The sequence below is a fragment of the Rhinatrema bivittatum genome, chromosome 6 (genome assembly GCF_901001135.1).
Source record: "Rhinatrema bivittatum chromosome 6, aRhiBiv1.1, whole genome shotgun sequence".
Classification (NCBI taxonomy): Eukaryota; Metazoa; Chordata; class Amphibia; order Gymnophiona; family Rhinatrematidae; genus Rhinatrema; species Rhinatrema bivittatum.
Window position 1 is genome coordinate 64,420,621 of NC_042620.1, and position 20,545 is coordinate 64,441,165.

General features: G+C 43.2%; 1 protein-coding gene across 4 annotated transcripts in view; it reads right to left on the bottom strand.

Moving 5' to 3' along the window:
- The window catches only part of GTDC1 (glycosyltransferase like domain containing 1), a 710,677-nt gene that overhangs the window by 27,035 nt on the left and 663,097 nt on the right, over positions 1-20,545 (bottom strand). The window contains exon 12 of one of the 4 annotated variants that reach the window (XM_029605414.1): positions 17,326-17,432. The exons of 2 other annotated variants lie outside the window; for them this stretch is intronic. In XM_029605414.1, the coding sequence (XP_029461274.1) occupies positions 17,367-17,432 (66 nt within the window). In that variant the 3' untranslated portion in view covers positions 17,326-17,366. Of the gene's footprint in view, positions 1-17,325; positions 17,433-18,311; positions 19,552-20,545 lie in introns of those variants that run through there. One more of the 4 variants, XM_029605415.1, reaches the window with a different exon arrangement.

The following is a 20,545-nucleotide window of genomic DNA, read 5'->3' on the forward strand; positions in this document are numbered from 1 at the left end:
TTCCAACCTTCCATTCATAGCCAAAATAATGGAGAAATTGGTGAACACTCAACTTTCCAACTACTTGGAAGACCACGGAATTCTGTCTCCAAACCAATATGGCTTTCGAAAAGCTGCAAGCACAGAAACACTACTTCTTTCACTCTCAGACTTCCTCCTCTCCGGAATCGATAAAGGCAAAGCATTTTTACTAATCCTCCTTGACTTCTCGGCGGCCTTTGATACCGTCAACCATTACCTCCTGCTAAAACAACTGGCAAATATTGGAGTGACAGCTACTTCACTAACATGGTTCAAAACCTTCCTGGAAAACAGAGGTTACAGGGTCAAAATACATAATACAGAATCCCAATATCACCCCTCCACCAGAGGGGTGCCACAAGGTTCTTCCCTGTCACCCACTCTATTTAATATATACCTTCTACCACTTTGTCAATTACTCACAAAATTAAACCTGAAACACTTCCTCTTCGCTGACGACGTACAGATTGTGATCCCTTTAAAAGAATCAATCTCGATAACAATGGAATACTGGGACAATTGCTTACTAGAAATCAAACACCTCCTCAACAGCCTAAACCTAGTCCTCAATGCGTCGAAAACGGAATATCTCCTTATAGCACCTGAAAACAACAATACACTTTCAAAGCCTCCAACACTCCTACAAACCACCCATGTAAGAGATCTAGGAGCCTTCTTAGATAATCATCTTAGCCTCAAACCATTCATTAACAGAACTACCAAAGACTGCTTCCACAAATTACATATCCTGAAAAGAATAAAGCCACTTTTCCATGCGCATGACTTTAGATCAATCCTGCAAGCAATAATCTTCTCCAAACTAGATTATTGCAATTCTCTTCTACTAGGCCTCCCAGCTTCCTACACCAAGCCTCTACAAATGGTACAGAACACAGCAGCCAGAATCCTCACAAACTCCAGGAAAATCGACCACATCTCCCCCATCCTCAAAGACCTTCATTGGTTACCGTTCCACTTCAGAATTATGTATAAAACCATCATGATTATCTACAAGAACATCCATCAACACACTCAACTGGACCTACAAATCCCTTTTAAAAAACACACATCAGACAGACCCATCAGGGAACACTACAAAGAATCACTACAGGTTCCACATGCCAAAACCTACCATCATAAATCCTACAGCTCAAGAGCTCTCTCATCAGCAGGTCCAATCCTTTGGAACTCCATCCCACCAGACTTAAGACAAGAACCATGCACTCCAACTTTTAGGAAAAGACTAAAAACTTGGCTTTTTAAAAAAGCTTTCCCAGATCTGGATTAAATTCCCCACTCATCATCAGCATAAACACAAAAGTTAGGAAATGTAAAAAAAAAAAAAAAAAAAAAAATCCCACTAACTTCACACGCAGTCACAGCAACATTTTATTATACTTCACAACAATATCTTATCTAATCATTTTGCTACACATCTACATTTTATAATATTATACATATTTATTAATTGATACAGCTGGTTAAAATGCTTATAGTCGTTCTACAATTCTTCCCCTTTCATATCCAAGTTATTTTTCCATGTTTTTTGTAACTTTCTCACATCCAAAATATTGTTATAATATTTGTTAAGTTTCATACTATATTTGTTCTTGTATTGGGAAATGTTCTTTACTTTGTTACTCTCTGCCTTTACTCACATTGTTAATTGTAAACCGGGTTGATGTGATTCCTATCATGAAACTCGGTATAATAAAAATAACAAATAAATAAATAAATAATAAATATCTGGGGTATTGGTTCCTTTCAGGTGCCCATACAATTCTTGATTGCGCTGCCATAGAGTTTGATCAGGTACATTGCTTATCACATCTTCCAGGAAGATTGCTGCATCCTTTGAGCCTCAGTTTTATGCAGGTATTCCTATCGATGAGGACAATGACAAGCTAGCCTGTCCATTTTCTTTTCTACCAATAGTGTTGTACCTGTTCCAGAATGTACATGTATATACCTCTAAAGGCATATTCTGGGTTTGGCCCCATTGCTCTTCTATGAGCTATCTCAGCTAATGGCAGTTAATTTCAAGGCAGGACAGTTCTTAGAGTGTTCGACAAAATGACATCAAACCTTGCACAACATGAGTGCTGTCTTGTGGTTAATTTCTCTGCTGGAATGTTAAATTAAGCATGATTTGAACCCATCCTTGGCATAGTTTCTAGTGTAAGTAAGCAAACTTTAGAAGGATCTCGTAGTGTCTTGGGCATGTCACCACCTCTCAGTTTCTAGCATGTATTTCAATCCCCTTATGTTCAATGATATGGCTATAAGTTCATTAGGAGGTCCTGAGGCTCCTGCAACCTCACACTACATATAAGATTTATTATAAATTCGTATTACAAGGCTCCAAACCAACCCTATGTGATTTGGCAGATCTATTTACATGCTTCACTTAATCCAGGCATCTCACATTACCTTACCAGAATGGGTCTTTTTCCCAATTCGGGTGCCATATGCCAGGTCAGCAAAGGGAATTACAAAAGGGGTTCTGTCCATGTTCGCAGTCTTGTGATCGGCTGCTCGCCACTGAGGGTGGAAGGAGTGCTAATTTGGTGGTCACTGATAACCTGTGGTAATCATGTCATGTATTCTTCATGCCTTGCAGTGTCCAGGTATCTTGGGATGCCAGTATCATATAAGACTTTCTCCCATATTCAGTCCTAGGTGCAATTTCATATGGTACCTAGTAGAGGAGGGGTAAGCCTTGGTAATCCTGGAGAAGCAATACAGGAACACAGCAGCCATGTCAGCATACCTCTGGCTTGAGAGCAGGCATTACAGACCCTCTGCTGGAGATGTTTAAAAACCCGTCTCAAGTAGCTTTTTCAACCCTGCAATCAAGGAGATGGTTGTGCTACTGCATAGTCTATGGATCCATTGATTTTCTTCATCTCATTGGCCTTGTAACCTCATTTGAACTTGTGCTTTTTATGTGGGTGCTATTCTGCAGGTAGTTTTGGCATGAGTTCACTTCCCCTTGTGTGCTGTGTGCTATTCATCTGTGTTTGAGAAATGAGCTTGGTGGACCCCATGGGGTTGATTAATTCAGGGATGCCATATTTCCCCTTCGATTTAATATTACTGCATACAATACACCCTGAAAAATAACCCTTATGTGTTTTGGAAGGGGCCTTTGACAGGTGCTTGGGCTATATATGGTATATATTGTCATTCCTGAATTACATTGGTTGGTGCTAACCTGCAATATCTTCCTTTGGCTTTGGAGGGGCTGAACCATATTGGTAGCATTGTGTGATATTTTTACAGTATTAGTGATGGTTTACCAAGCTGAACGGAAGCACTCACATCTGTGGGTGCCAATCTGCTGTACCCTCCTTGGATTCCAGTGCCCTGCTATCAACAGTAATATGCAGTTTTCTGCAGAATGAAGAGCCTCAATGGGAGTTACAACTGTAGGTGTTGTAGAGATTCAGTGGGTCATCCATATTGTATCAATCAAGTCTTTTCTGCTTGCAGACAGCATGGAAGCTATTGGAATATGGCCGCAGCTAGTTTGGTGGGGAGCCCACAGAAAGCGAGGTGTCGCTACTGTGGGGCCTGAAAGGTAGGGGGGGGGGACAGAAGGGGGTATGGGGTGAGGGCACTTACTCACCAGGGTATTTTTGGGGGCATTGGGGAGAACCTACCTGCCTTTACATTTAATAGAAAGAGAGGCTGGAGGGGCAGAGCTTGAGGGTGGGTATGTGCATAAAGGAGGGAGGTCAATTATTGGACAGGGGGGTTGGGATTGAATGGGAAAGGTTTTGGGCAGGAGGTGGGGTGTGACGTGCACAGATATTATTAGCCTCTCTATCCCAACCCCTTTCCCTCTCTTCCTAGGCAGTTTCCATTTCTACTCATTGGGAGAAGCCAGCGTGCCAAACAACAGGCTGAAAAAGATAATGCAAGTTTGAAATTGGTGCATTAAATAGCAGGTGTAAAAGTATTGTACATTCGCGTGTACATTCTTTACAAAATAGCAAAGTATATGCAAACTAGGAAACAATTGCCTGATATGCCCACCTTGCATGGATTTTCCGCACAAACATGGGAGTATGTGCTTACTAGACTTTGAAAATCTGGTGTGTGAGTGTGTGTGCACACTGCACAGATGTGTGAACAAGCTGTTTTTACATGCGAAACCCCTTCAAAAGTTTAGTCAATGTATATTCTATAGGTTTTAATTTCAAAAGAAAAGCCTGCAGTTTGCTGACTGGGGTTTTCTTTTGGGCAGCAGAGTCAGTTTTTGCTAACTCTGTATTTGTTTCTGAATGCAAACAAGGTAAAATATGTATACAAAGCCAGTCTGATGTGTGGCGAGCTTTCTTTCAGTAGCAGACGGGAACTGAACATATTCTAATTAAATTAAAGTACTGTACATGTTAAAGATTTCTAGGATGGGGCCAAAAGCTGAAGAGGGTAACACTATTTTTAATCTCTTTTTAAAAAAAAACTTATTACATTTCTAATTTTACATCTAAGCAACAACACTTGTTTAGAACATATGCAAAGAAATAATCGTATTTTTAATCTTTGAACAAATAAAGGGGAAAAGTTATCACAAAAGACAGGAAAATTCAAATCCAAAACTTTAATGGTGAGCACAAGCCACTGATTAGACAATGAGATCTCCACCAGGCTGAATATGGTTGAACAAATTCAGCTGATCCCATTAAATATAAAGCCATTGTGAGCTCATATCTCAATTTAGAAAAAATATATTTCATAAAACAGGCATATCGCTTAAACAGGACTAATGCAAAAGCACCCTCCCCCCGACACTAGCCATTTTTTGCGGGTAGCTGTTTCAATATGGGTAACAGAAATCTAGGAAATAAAAGAAAATCAATAGAATATAAAAGGTAAATATGTATATATACAGATATCATTAAAGATAAGAACAAGGTAAACATCATAACAGGATTTTTAAAAAAATAAAATATAAAATGGATCAATGTCTGCCATTTTAAGGAAACTTTTAAATGTTGTCATGCATGATGATGAGAAAAATGCGTAACAGCATTTTCTGCAAGAATGCAATCTTTGGCAAGAGCAGTTGCCAACATCTTTTTATTCTTTGGAAATAAATATTGTGTTGCAATTTATGTGCTTGTTTTTGAAATTTAAAAAAGCATGCAAGACTTTATAAACAAGGAAGAAAGTGATAACCATGTATAAGCATGGACTTCCTAGTGCTTTTCAATGTTACCGTATTGAAAATGATCTAAAACTCAGCAGGGCCTGATCATTTTTAAAAATATGATTGACTATCCTTCCAGCTTAGTGGAAGTTATCGTGCCGTTGGGCAGAAAGACAAATGATCTATCACTGTGATAGAAATTTTGCACCCTTTGCTGAAATGTTCTTTAAAATAGTCATGTATCTTATGGGGTATATTTTCAAAGCAGATCTATCACAGCGATAATATGGGAGAAACATCTTTGTAAATAAGACTCTAAATATTGAATTTTTAAACAGCTCTTACATGAGGTTAGTCTTACTAATATACATAATGAAGCTGTTAATATCTGTCAAAATTGGCTTTACCAGACTAGTTAAATGACCCAGAGGTAAAACCAAAAGCTGATACTTAAAGGGGTTTATCTAGATAACTCGTGTTGCTCTTGACAGCAATGCTGGTAGTATAATCTAATGGCGTTGCTAGCAGTTAAGGCTATTTAGGAGGTGCCAGCTGGGGCAGAAGGACTGCAGTTGGCTTGGGGGTGGGAAAGGTAGGTTGAGATTGTGGGGGTACGTTAACATTTGCCAAAAGTTTGAATTATCAAGAGAGGTGGTCTGGCTCGCCTCCTCCTTTTGGTCTGTCACACTTTAAAAAGATTTTGGGAGGTTTTCGGGGTTGGCTGTATTCAAATATAGCCGTTTAGGTTTAAAGTTATCTGCCAAAAGATAATAGAATGACTTCATTTGTAGACATACAAAGGAACATTTAACCCATTGAATATCCAAGATAACTTATCTGTCTTTTGATTTTTAGAATATTGACTTTTGTGTGTGTGGTATCCTTATATCTAAATATCTGTTTAATTTCTTGTTTCTTAAATGGACTATGGTTTTGAATATTGGGAAGGCAGCACCTACAAGTCTTTATGCATCACATTTATAATGATACCTATTGATTACCCTTTAAGAGATATTAAAAAATGCTGACATGTTTGTTGTACCTTGCCCTCCCAGTTGAAGGTTGCTGATGTACTTGTGCACGCCCTGTCCTGATCCTGTTCTGCATACAGTGGCTCACAGGGAGGCCACGACTTACAGAAGTCCCCATGACCTTCTGGGGATTCCCACATGGGTAGGGGGACTTTCAAAACCTATAGGGTTTTCCCTATAGGCTTTCAAAGCCTATAGGGTTTTCAAAGCCTATAGGGTTTCAAAGCCTATAGGGTTTTCCCTCACTTTAACTCTTCTGCTTACCAGCCTAGTGAAGTTACAAAAAACACCACACGGATTCGCTGTTGTGCAAAATAAAAGATCTTTGTTGGTACTGAAGGCAGATAAAACCAAGTCCAAAACAATGATACACCAAGAACTACTGCACCACACAGCTAAGTCCAAATAGGTCCATATTCAAACACAGTCCGGATAGCTAATTTTGGGGGTCATTTATCAAAGATTTATCGCATGCAAATTAGGGGGAAGGGAGGAGTCAGTGGTGTCTTCGCTGCCAGCGATAATGTTACTAAGATTATCGTCGGCAGTAGTGTGCCGAATAGCCGGCATATCATCGTGGTGCGAAGGCTGCAGGCTTTCGCAGGCCCGCCCCCCCTGCCCCCGTTTTCACAGGATTCATCATTCTGCAAAGAATGATGAATCCTGGCCTTAGACAGATAAAAGTATATGTCTAATTTTGGAGATGTATTCAATAATGCAGCCACACTACTGAATACAGCTAGCTATCTTAAAGTTAGCTGACTAACTATAGCCAGCTAACTTTAGGACATGTCTTTGGCCTGACCAGTCTTAGGCCTAGATTCATCAAAAAGCTATAAATATAGCAAAAATAGCACCTGTGATAAAAAAGGGGCATGGTTAGGATAATGAGATGGCTATAGCTAACACATGCAGCGAAATTTTATCGCAGGCACACGACGCAACGGTAACACGCAGCGCTATGTCATCGCCTACTGCATTGTGGCATTGCGCAGCATGTTATTTTTGCAGGTTATATACAGCCTTCCTGGAGCTGTCTCTTTGAGGGTGTGAAAAGGCATGTTTTGGAGGAGAGAAGAGGAGGGTAGTTGTGGTGGTGGTGATAAGAGTTTATAATAGTGAGTTCTGAGTGCATTGTCTTGTGCTTCCTTTTGTGAACCTTAACCTTTGTCTTTTGTCTGTGTGTGTGTGTGTGAAGGTTTGTGTTTGTGAAGTTTGCCCGATTGTCTTTTTCTCTGAAGGAGTGAGGGAGGTGTTGTGTGGAGGAGATGGTGAGTGGAGGAGGTGGTGTGTGGAGATGTGAAGGAGGTGGAGAGAATGGGGTGTGAGAGGCATGGGGAAGAGGAGAGGAGAAGCGTGAGGAGAGGAGAAGAGAGGTGTGAGGAGGGGGGAGGGGGAGGATGAGAGCAGGAGTGTTAGGGGAAGAAGACATAGGAGTTGGAGTAGGGACAGGAGCCGATAGAGGCAGCATGAAAGGGATAAGAGGAGGCAGATGAGGGAAAGAGATAGGCAGGCAAGCATGGAGGGAGGAGTAAGCCAGGCTAGAGATAGGCAGAGAGGAAGAGAGTTTGCAATGTAGGGCCAGGAAAGGGAGGAGGAAGGGAGGAGAGAGTTGAGCGGGATGGAGAGTGAGGACAGGGAGGTCACCTCTCCGGAAGAGGAAGTGGCACCCCCATCTGGCAGCCAGTCAGCAGGATGCCTTTGTCTCCATGTCATTAAGTTCAACAGCATGGAGAACAAAATGGTAATAGCAGGAGTCCTGGAAAACTAAGCCACGCTCTTTGGCATCCGGGCAGCTAAAACATCAAAGGTAGCCAGGGCCCTGATCTGGAGAAGCCTAGCCCAGATCATCACTAGGCAGGGCAGCATACAAAGAACCAGGGAGCAGGTCACCCAGTGGTACAGAGATATAAAGGCACAGCTTAAAGCCAAGGTGGAGGCCCAAAACAAACACCTACGAATGACATGAGGAGGAGCCCCATGTCCCATTGTCATCACTGAAATGGAGAATCTCCTGGGGCCGGATATATTTGAGGGAATGGATGACTGACTGGACACCACAAGAGCTGCAGCCAGTAAGTTCGTCTCACCTAAAAAAGGGTAGGCAGAAACAGGTGTACACATCATTTGGCATTAGATGCTCACAATGCAAAGAAGCAAAGTACACCTCCGATGCCAAAAGAAAAAAGGATACTTACTCCCTTTGGTACTTATGTGTTATGTTTTGTTTCCACAGCTCTCACCCAACAACATACTGGATGCAGCTAGGAGGCCCCAGGAACCAGCCTAGATGCCCCAGGGACAAGCCAGGATGCCACAGGGAGAGCCTGGATGCCCCAAGGACCAGGCAGCAAGGGCCATGTACCAGCCAGCTACCACCTGCTTTTGAAAAGCCTTTTCTCATGGATGTACAGATGCACGTCAACACTGAGGAGGAACAGCAGCAAGAGCAGCCACAGGCAGCTGAGGCCTTTGTTATGCTGGAACCACTGGATTCTCCGAGCCAACTAAACGTGTCCCTCAACCTATCCCAGTTAATGGAGGAGCATAGCCTGGAGTGAGTGCCTCCAGGATCAGGTGAAGGTAGAGCCAGCACACTACAAGGCCATCCAGAACCACCACTAGTCAGCGATGAGGAGGAGGCCACAAGCCCACTAATGCCAATTTTGCAGCCACAAATACAGCACCACCAACACAGCCACTGCTTTTGGCCAAGTGCACTTTACAGAATTCCCTGAATGAAAGCTGTATGTCTGCTGGTAAGGAAGACAGGCAGAGGTAAAGAAGCAGCTCATTACTGGGGACCTTCACTAGTGCATCTTGTTGCCTTCTTTACACAGCATTCTGTTTGTTACTCCTGCTTAGATGTGCCTGTATGTTACCTGCTCACTACCTTCATGGCCAACACATTACTATAGAGTGCTTGTACAGCTTGGGTGCTGTGAAGCTGAACTTGGAGTCATCATGACATAGTTTATTTTCTGGCCAATTATTTTAGGAAGGAGTGCAAGGGTATGTGACAAGATATATTTGTAGCTTACACAATTAACCTAATATAATGTATACTTGCTAAGTGTTGCTACACACTGTCTGCTGCTGGGTGGGTCACTAGTAGGGATGAGGAGTGAGGGAGTACCATCTGCTCTACAATGTCCACGGCCAACCACCAGAGAGCCTAGAGTGGTGCTGCTGATGCTGGGCACCAGGCTGACTTCAACACTCTGGCTCCCACACCTGCACTGGCATAGCTTGGGGGTCTGTATAATACATGTAAGGTAAGGATGAGCTTACAGCTAGCATCCAGATTCCAAAGGCAGGACACTACAGGAATGTCATTCTGTGAAAGTCTTCCTGGTCCACTGCACCAGCATCACCACTCTATGTCCTGAACTCTGCACCTGTGAACATTATGTACCACACACTAGTCACTCACTCTTCCTTCCTACTTGTCACACAGCAGCGGACAATGTTTTCAGAGTCATCAAGTACATAGCGTAGTGGAAGTGAATGTTTTGGTTACTGTAGAAGTGAAGTTCGTATAGTGTTTAGGAAACTTTGGCCTCTCCATTTGTAGACAGATAGAAGTGCACCACAGCTAGGTTTGCACTGAAAATGCATTGTCCTTCATATGGGTGCAGACGGCAGATGTACCATCCCACCATCTACACAGCACAGAATTAGTGTAAAAAACTGGGGACCGGTGTGGCAACCTCTGTGTGAACTGTGCATGATATGAGCAATGGAGAGGTGGCAAATGAGTTCCACAACACGTGTTGCACATGGGAAGTGAAGCAACAGCAACCACCCCCCCCCCCCCCCCATACAACCATGCACCAGGTTTCTCAGCATATGCAGCGTGTAAAGCATCATCATGGTAAGCACTCATCAGATTTGGCCCTATAGGCATAGCATTACCTAGTCCTTTACACTGTCAGTTTCAGTCCAGTCTATCCAGTCTGCCCAGCAAGTGGCTTATTGTAGCAACTGCTGCACTGCCTATGTGTTGTTATTGTTAGTAACTGCTGTGCCATGCAGGTTTCCCCTATATGTTCCATTAAGGGTAGTAACTATTGCTCCATGGAGATTACCCACATGAGTTCTGTTAAGAGTATTAACTACTGTGCTGTGCACAATACTTCCCATGCAGAAATGTTACCCCTTTTCTTCATTGCCAACCTTAAGCCTTTAGGGATCTGCAGTGTTTATCCCATGCACTTTTAAATTCACCCACTGTTATTGTCCTCACCACCATTTTTGGGAGGGTATTCCAACATCCTCTCCATATAGAAATGTTTCCTGATGTTGACTCTGAGTCTTCCCCATTGGAGTTTCATATTGTGACCCCCGGTTTCTTATTGTGACCTCCCAGATTTACGCGCGCGCCGGCGCGCCTATTTTGCATAGGCCGCCGGCGTGCGCAAAGCCCTGGGACGCACGTAAGTCCCGGGGCTTCCGAAAAGGGGCGGGAGGGGGCGTGTCCAGGGGGTGTGTCCGAGGGCAGGGGGCGGTCCGGGGTGGGTCTGGGGGCGTGGCGACGGTTCGGGGGCGGGCCGGGAGGGCCGTCCGAGTCCCCCGGCACTGCGGCCTGTGCCGGGGGATGCCGGGGCGGCACGCGCAAGTTACGCCTGCTTCAAGCAGGCGTAACTTGCCCAACAAAGGTGGGGGTGATTTAGGTAGGGCTGGGGGGTGGGGTAGATAGGGGAAGGGAGGGGAAGGTGGGGGGACGCGGAAGGAAAGTTCCCTTCGAGGCAGGCTGCGCGGCTCGGTGCGCGCAGGCTGCCGATTTTGCGCAGCCTTGCGCACGCCGACCCCGGATTTTATAAGATACGCGCGGCTACCCGCATATATTATAAAATCTGGTGTACTTTTGTTCGCACCGATGGCGCGAACAAAAGTACGCGCGCGCGTATTTTTTGAAGATCTACCTCATTGCTCCTTGTCTCTTTTCAGTTTTACCATACCTCCTTGGATCTTTCTTCTATCTAATATATTTGAAAAATGTTTTGTCACCTCTCTTTATATCTTTGGCAATGTTTTATTCTGCTTGACCTTTTGCTTTCCTGATTTCTTTTCTCATCTCCCATAGCTTCATCATTGGAAGCTTTTTACTTCTTGAATGCTGTTCTTTTTTTCTTTATTTGTTTTAGCCAACTCCTTTGAGAACCAAATCATTTTCTTTCCCTCTTACTCTTGTTTACTTTTGTCACATAGAGAGTTGTTGTCTTTAAAATACGTTATTACTGGCATTAGTAGCATGGGATTAATTTAATGTTTAGATACTTGCTAGGTACTTGCAACCTAGATTGGCCACTGTTGAAAACAGGGTACTTGATACTACGTTAACCATCATCTCACAGGTTTCTAATTCCTTCTCAAGATACATCCCCATTTCACCAAAGTCTGCATTCTTGAAATTAAAAACTTGGGCATTCATTTTACTTCTCTCTATTGTGGTTTCCAAATCAGACTATACCACCTGATGATTACTAATAGGGATGTGAATCGTTTTTTGACGATTTAAAATATCGTCCAATATATTTTAAATCGTCAAAAAATTGTTAGGGCCACGATACAATACCAATTCCCCCGATTTATCGTTAAAAAATCGTAAATCGGGGGAAGGGGGAGGGCAGGAAAACCGGCACACTAAAACCCCCTAAAACCCACCCCCGACCCTTTAAATTAAATCCCCCACCCTCCCGAACCCCCCCCCCAATGCTTTAAATTACCTGGGGATCCGGCGGTGGTCCAGAACGGCGGCGGTCCGGAACGGCCCCCTCAATAGAATCGTGTTGTCTTCAGCCGGCGCCATTTTTCAAAATGGCCGCCGCAAAATGGCGGCGGCCATAGACAAAAACGATTCGACGGAGGAGGTCGTTCCGGACCCCCGCTGGACTTTTGGCAAGTCTTGTGGGGGTCAGGAGGCCCCCCCAAGCTGGCCAAAAGTTTCCTGGGAGTCCAGCGGGGTTCCGGGAGCGATTTCTTGCCGCGAATCGTTTTCGTACGGAAAATGGCGCCGGCAGGAGATCGAGTGCAGGAGGTCGTTCAGCGGCGGTCCGGAACCCCCGCTGAACGACCTCCTGCAGTCGATCTCCTGCCGGCGTATGGCCGGCGCCATTTTCCGTACGAAAACGATTCACGGCAAGAAATCGCTCCCGGAACCCCGCTGGACTCCCAGGAAACTTTTGGCCAGCTTGGGGGGGCCTCCTGACCCCCACAAGACTTGCCAAAAGTCCAGCGGGGGTCCGGAACGAACTCCTCCGTCGAATCGTTTTTGTCTATGGCCGCCGCCATTTTGCGGCGGCCATTTTGAAAAATGGCGCCGGCTGAAGACAACACGATTCTATTGAGGGGACCGTTCCGGACCGCCGCCGTTCTGGACCACCGCTGGATCCCCAGGTAATTTAAAGCATTTGGGGGGGGGGGGTTCGGGAGGGTGGGGGAGTTAATTTAAAGGGTCGGGGTGGGTTTTAGGGGGGTTTAGTGTGCCGGCTCACGATTTTAACGATTTTTCACGATAGTTTACACACCCAAACGGCAACAATACGATTCCCTCCCCCTCCCAGCCGAAATTGATCGTTAAGACGATCGAGGACACGATTCACATCTCTAATTACTAATGCTCAAGTGAGCACCTATTCGGACATTAGAGATATTATCCTCTTTGGTGAGTACTAGGTCAAGTATCACTCTCTCCCTCATGGGTTCCATTACCATTTGTTGGAGCAGAGCCCCTTGAAGGGCATCTACTAACTCTCTACTTCTTGCAGATTCTGCAATAGGGATACTCCAGTCCAGATCTGGCAGACTAAAATCTCCAATGAGCAATACTTTTCCCACCTTTTGAAACGTCTTTGACCACATCTCTGTTCAGTTCTTCAGTTTGAGCTGGAGGCCTGTAGACCACATTAGTGTAAATGGAAGCATCATCTTCTTTTTTAGGGCAATCCATAATGCTTCTTTCCTACCCCATGTCCCTTGCATTTCAGTAGCTTGGATATTGTTTTTCACATAAATAGCTATTCCTCCCCCATTTTTTCCACTCTATTCTTCCTTAACAGATTATAACCGTAGGTAGCCATATCCTAATCATGAGACTCATTGAACCAACTACAACAATGTCCAAATCTGCCTCCACCATTAAGTACCACATATCTGGGATTGTGTTTCCCAGGCTACGAGCCTTTGTGCTTATAACTGTCCAACTTTCATCCCTTACTGGGTCATTTATCAAAATGCGTTAGGGCATTATCACACGTGTTAGAGTCCTATCACCTGTGATATCGCCCTAACGCATGTGATAAATACCGCATCTCAAATTGCATATTCAAATTTTTCATTTGTTTTCAATTGGGAGGGGTTTGGGAGGAGTAAATGGAAATCAGGGTCAGTTAGCGTGGCATGCAACAGAGTAATGCACAGCAATGCAGGTTTTAATGCTGAAAATAACTACACCATTTTCCTGTGAGTTGTGCCTGCATTAGCTGTGTGTTACCGGCCAAAAACATTTTTAGTGCAAATTGCGGTTTAGGAAGGGAGAGGGGAGGGGAGGGGGGAGAGGGGAGGGGAGGGGGAGGGGGAGGGAGAGAATGAGGGTGGGGAGGAAGAGAGAGAGCCTCTGTGGAGGCTCACTTATAATCTTAACTTTTTATACCACTGTAAGAGGGGGTATTATGAACTTGGGGTGAGGTTTGATAGATGAGTTGGGTTTTGGGGAGCAGTTTTACATGCACAGTCATACGTATGAACAGCACAGTTACCATCAGTGAAGATTTAATGTGATTTGGAGTGATGAAAGGTGAAAGAAGAGTAAATTTGAACCATGTTCTCTCTAGCTTGTTTGATGCACTCTCTACCTAGCTATAATCAAGCTAGGTAGAGAGAACACGGAACTCTCTATTCTTTCATCACTCCAAATCACATTAAATCTTCACTGATGGTACCTGTGATGTTCATACGTATGACTGTGTATTTAAAATTGCCGCCCCCAAACCCAATTCACCCCCCAAACCTCACTCCGTGTTACTAGTGTCCCCTCTTACAGTGGTATAAATAGTTAACTTTTTTGTGAGCCTCTACAGAGGCGCGCTCTCTCTCTCTCAATTTAACACGTGTCGCGGTAAAATACCAATATGGTACCAGGAAAATTATTCTAACCATGCCCCTCTTTTAACACGAGCACTATTTTTGCTATATTTATTGCAAAATGATGAATCTAAGTCTTAGTTTTCTGCTCTTCCTAGTTACTAGGGATGTGAATCGTTTTTTGATGATTTAAAATATCATCCGATATATTTTAAATTGTCAAAAACTGTTAGGGCCACGATACAATACCAATTCCCCCGATTTATCGTCAAAAAATCGTAAATCGGGGGAAGGGGGAGGGCAGGAAAACCGGCACATTAAAACCCCCTAAAACCCACCCCAACCCTTTAAATTAAATCCCCCACCCTCCCGAACCCCCCCAAATGCCTTAAATTACCCTGGGGTAGAGCGGCGGTCCGAAACGGCCTCCTGCTAGTGAATCGCGTCGTCTTCAGCCGGCGCCATTTTGCAAAATGGCCGCCGCAAAATGGCGGCGGCCATAGACCAACACGATTCGACTGCTGGAGGTCGTTCCGGACCCCCGCTGGACTTTTGGCAAGTCTTGTGGGGGTCAGGAGGCCCCCCCAAGCTGGCCAAAAGTTCCTGGGGGTCCAGCGGGGGTCCGTGAGCGATTTCCTGCCGCGAATCGTTTTCCGTACGGATAATGGCGCCGGCCGTACGGAAAATGGCGCCGGCAGGAGATCGACTGCAGGAGGTCGTTCAGCGGGGGTCAGGAGGCCCCCCCAAGCTGGCCAAAAGTTCCTGGGGGTCCAGCAGGGGTCCGTGAGCGATTTCCTGCCGCGAATCGTTTTCCGTACGGATAATGGCGCCGGCCATACGCGTATGGCCGGCGCCATTTTCCGTACGGAAAATGGCGCCGGCAGGAGATCAACTGCAGGAGGTCGTTCAGCGGGGGTCAGGAACCCTCGCTGAACGACCTCCTGCAGTCGATCTCCTGCAGTCGATCTCCTGCCAAAAGTCCAGCAGGGGTCCGGAACGACCTCCAGCAGTCGAATCGTGTTGGTCTATGGCCGCCGCCATTTTGCGGTGGCCATTTTGCAAAATGGCGCCGGCTGAAGACGACGCGATTCAATAGCAGGAGGCCGTTTCGGACCGCCGCTCTACCCCAGGGTAATTTAAGGCATTTGGGGGGGGGGGGATTTAATTTAAAGGGTCGGGGGTGGGTTTTAGTGTGCCGGTTTTCCTGCCCTCCCCCTTCCCCCGATTTATCTACGGACCGCCGCTGGACCCCAGGGTAATTTAAAGCATTGGGGGGGGGGGGTTCGGGAGGGTGGGGGATTTAATTTAAAGGGTTGGGGGTGGGTTTTAGGGGGTTTTAGTGTGCCGGCTCACGATTTTAACGATTTTCACGATACTTTACACACCCAAACGGCAACAATACGATTCCCTCCCCCTCCCAGCCGAAATCGATCGTTAAGACGATAGAGGACACGATTCACATCTCTACTAGTTACCTTTTCTGCTGTTTTGCTGAAACTTGGAATATTGAACTGATGGATTTTATTTTCTCTTTTCACTTCCTGTTTTACTTGGGTATGACATTTCCATTTCATTAGCCACCTTCTGCCACCCCCATCTTCCAGTTTAAATACTTGATGGTGTATGATTGGAATCTCTCGTTTACGATCTTCTTTCCTGCCACTGACAAATGTAGGCCATACTTTTCCATACACAGCCCCAGCCTCCAGTGTATCCAATTCCACTTTCATTACATCATGTTTTGAGCAATCATTGAAATTGTCTATATGGCATAGTCTTTCCTTTCTCTTTCCATGAACAGATAATATTTCACAACACACAATAGTCTTTGCCTCAGGTGGATAACATGAGGTAGATGGAACCAGGCATCATACAAAAAAAGTTAGGGAAGCACAGTAAATCAATAGTTATAAATAAATATATGTTAACTGCAAATGCATATTGAACCAATTTTAAAAATAACTATGTTATTTGGGAGAGTGTGGTAACTTTTAGAAACCAATTCAGTTTTAGTCTCATGGTTCAAAGTCTTAGAAACCTGTTGTATAGTACAATACAGTATATATGACTGGCTGTTAATTTTTTATTTAAGGATGGGGTTTATAGTCTTAGTATGAATGGTTTATTAAAACAATTTTGAAGTGAACAGCTGAAGGACTTTAATACAGTTATTTTCTTTTTCTACTTTACTTACTAACTGCCACTACCTCTCTCAGGGCCTCATTTTCAAAGCACTTTACGATTTTAACTACAACTCCAACTTCGCGTTATGGACTGCGCTACGGGCCAGAAAAGGATTATCGCCATCCACGGTAGTTCCGGACAGCCTGTTGAGAGAGAGAGAGAGAGAGAGAGAGAGAGCGAGAGAGAGAGAGAGAGAGAGAGAGAGAGAGCGCCTTACTATAGTGCCTATGCCCTACATAGGTATTTGAATCCCTATGGGAGGGCTACCTACTAACTCGGGGTGGGGATTAGGTATGAGCGTCGGGGGTTGGGGGCCACTTTTGCATTCCACATGAGACCTACGGACAGAACAGTGGTCTCTAGTGCAGATTTGCTGGCCGTCGGAGTGAGGACGCTCACACCAAGAAGTGGTTTGGGCAACGTTCTCTCCACCTAGCTTGATGGACACTCTACCTGGGCAACAACATGCTAGGTGGAGAAAATGTTGGCCAAATCTCCGCTTGGAGTGAGCGTCCTCACTCCGACGGCCAGCAAATCTGCACTAGAGACCACTGTTCTGTCCGTAGGTCTCATGTGGAATGCAAAAGTGGCCCCCAACCCCCGACGCTCATACCTAATCCCCACCCCGAGTTAGTAGGTAGCCCTCCCATAGGGATTCAAATACCTATGTAGGGCATAGGCACTATAGTAAGGCAGGCTCTCTCTCTCTCTCTCTCTCTCTCTCTCTCTCTCTCTCTCTCTCTCTCTCTCTCTCTCTCTCTCTCTCTCTCTCTCTCTCTCTCTCTCTCTCTCTCTCTCTCTCTCTCTCTCTCTCTCTAATGCGTTACCAATGCGATATTGGAAAATAAGGCCCTCAGTGTGTGGAAATCCTCTTCCCCCATTTTATTGCTTCATTTCAAGATGGCAGCAATGTCAACAAATAGCCAATAAGCAATCTCTATTCCTTTTGCTTGGTTCTGAAAAAAGGAAAAACTGATGAAATTGTGCAGTAGAAGTAGACAGAGCCACCTTAATGAAATGGCGTTCCTTAGTGGGCAATAAATAATCCCTAGGAGGTGAGATTATTTATATCATTACTGATAGTATTAGAAACCTTACACAAGTCACCACTTTTTCTATTCATATGCAAAACCTGAACTTTCCCTTTGTGAGAACAACCCTCCCGGAGTTGACTCCTGACAGAAAAGCAGCATCACTTCCTTTAGTTTGCATTAAGGCACCAAAAGTTCAGTTTTAAAGTCCTATCTATGCTCTTTCTCCTCTATCTATGATATCCCTAGCTGGACCCTCCTTATGGAACTGTATGCCCACCCACCTACTCCTTGAGACCTGCTCTAAGAAATTCAGACAGAACCTCAAGACCTGGCTGTTTACACGAGCCTACGCATGAGCCCCCCTTCTTTTTCACCCCTATTCTCCTTCGTCTCCCCGCCCCTCCCCTCAGGTCTATGACCAAAATAACCTCTTCTTAATCCTCTCCCTCTAGTATATTATTGTACATAATCTATACTTGCATTTAACTATGTTTTTGCGTTTAACTATTTGTACAGCATTACCTTGGTTTCCCTCATCCTTCTTCCCCCCTTCCCCTCCCCCCCCCTCTCCTCCTCACTAGTTCTTTTATCAGTTTCATTGTAAAGCCCTGTTGGCTACTTTTTGTTCCATGGAAACCGATGTGATGTTTTCTTAACGAATGTCGGTATACAAAAAACTTTAAATAAATAAATAGCATCTACATTACAAGTATTCCTATTTTATTTATTTATTATTTATTTATATTCCACTTTTTGCACTTTTTGTTAGCACTTCAAAGTGGATTACATTATGACCTTAATCAGACTTCATGGAAAGTTTTAGAGTCAAGGAGTAACAGAAATTACACATATGATTCAACTTTCTATGCTATCAGGCCTATGCAACAATATTTTCTGTGCACCCATTCCCCCGCCTCCTCTTCCACTTAAATCACAATTTATAAATCTAAAAGAAAAGGAAAGCATCATTTCAAAGAAATGTATACATGTTGTTATTCCTGTAATTATAAATGAGAAATTTGTTGACTCATAGCTCTACTACTTGTAAGCAATAAAATGGGAAATAAAACCAAGTGTATTATTCCTTACAATGATTTATTTATTACAGCACTGTGTGTTTTAAAATGAATAAGCAGGTGCAAAGTATCAAAATGATCAAAATAGAGGAATAAATAATCCTATAGCTGATAAGCAGCCATTAGAACTCATTTATAGCTGTAGATGTGCATTTTAAAATTGTATTACATTATATTGCAAAAGATGGCATATACTAAGAGAATATGTTATATAGCTAGTACTATATGTGCTACTATATATTATATATGCTTGCTCAGTTTAAACTCTTTAACCAATACCAGAGTGACTCTAAGCATAAGGATTTTATTCCTTGAAAAATACTTGCTGATGGCACAAATGAAATATTTCTGAATTAATTAATTGATAAGGTCACAGTTGCTGCTTTTTAGCAGAATAAGAAACTGTAATTCAGCACATTCATAATTATCATTAATAGCTCATCGGTGACTTACATATGGCCTTAAATTTTGTGTTCCTTGAAAATGAAACAAAGTCATAAAAGAAATAAAGTTAAATTTTGTATGTTTTGGTCAAGACTGAATTATTGTATTAGATCTTAATATATTTATGTTATTACTATATAGAAGTAACCACGATACATTTAAAGGACTTGTTGCTACATCTAATGCTAGTGATTTAAAATGAACACATATCAAGGGTTTTATCAACTTGCACTGTGATCAACTGATACATTTCTGTGCTGGTATGGATGCTCCTATAAATAATTCACCAAAGGGTACATTTTCAAAATGAGGCACTGGAGGCAAATGAAGCATTTGCTTATGGGGTTTGTGCACACATCTCCCCATGCCACTATTTTTTTTTTAAATGCAACTATTAATATCAATATTTGTTCTGTGGTGACTTCAGCATAGTTGTGTTCCCTTTCTTCAACAGGAAAGGACCATTCCTCTGCATGGTGAAGACGTTTTGAAAGAAAGCTACTACGGAATTTGAAGAATTACTGTAGGAAAAGTGAAGGTAAATGTTAAGGACTGTTTTTCCCTTTGCAGTCTCAACGTATAGCTGTATATATCCATGCAATAGTCCTGACTCGAGAAGTATTGCTGAACACTGGAAGTGTTCTGTCAGCATTTTAAACTATTATGAGCTACCTTCTGAACCATTGCCAAGTTAATAGACAATGAAAGATAATGAGCTTGAAATTGGGTGTTAAATTGCATTTTTGGTTCTCTCCTTTTTTTTTCTGGAAGTTTAACTATTTCCTGTAGAAGCAAAGTCATCCTTTTCCATTCTTGAACTGAAATACACATCTGCGGCTTTACTCATGGACAGCATCACACTTTGAAATTGAACATAGTGTGCTTAGGCACTATCAGGAGTGAAAAAGGCTATTTAAAATATCTTCAGGTTAGAAGAAAGCATCGTTATTAATAAAATTAATGTGCACACATATATTTCAAAATACTTATTTACTGACGGCATACAAATGCATAAAAAACAGCACAGAAAGAAGCTACTTAGAAAATTAGGGATACACTAATTTGCGTTTTCATGATTTAGAGGTCTTCATTATGTTTAAAATTGAAAGCTCACTATCAAATAATTTCCTGACTAGAGGTCAATCATGCTTTCAACAACCTTGTTTTCATGTTTTCAGTGGATTTAAAAATCACAGAATTATAGCATTATTAAAAATGCTGCATATTAATTAGCACTTCATTCAAAAGTATAGTGTGAAAAGTTAAGGCTTCACCATGAGATCCAAAACATTTCTCAAGGGGAAAAAAAACTTACCTGAAGAAATCTGCATGAATTTCTTGAGGATTGCAGATTAAATTATGACGGCAAAATAGGTTTATCCTCATTAGTATAATTATAGGATTTTCTCTTACTTTCATTTTAAAAACTAATGAGCTGCATTAATCCAGGTTCACTTTTATAAGCCTCTTGGGTCCAAATGTAAAGGACAGTCATTTTAGAAAACAATAAATTAA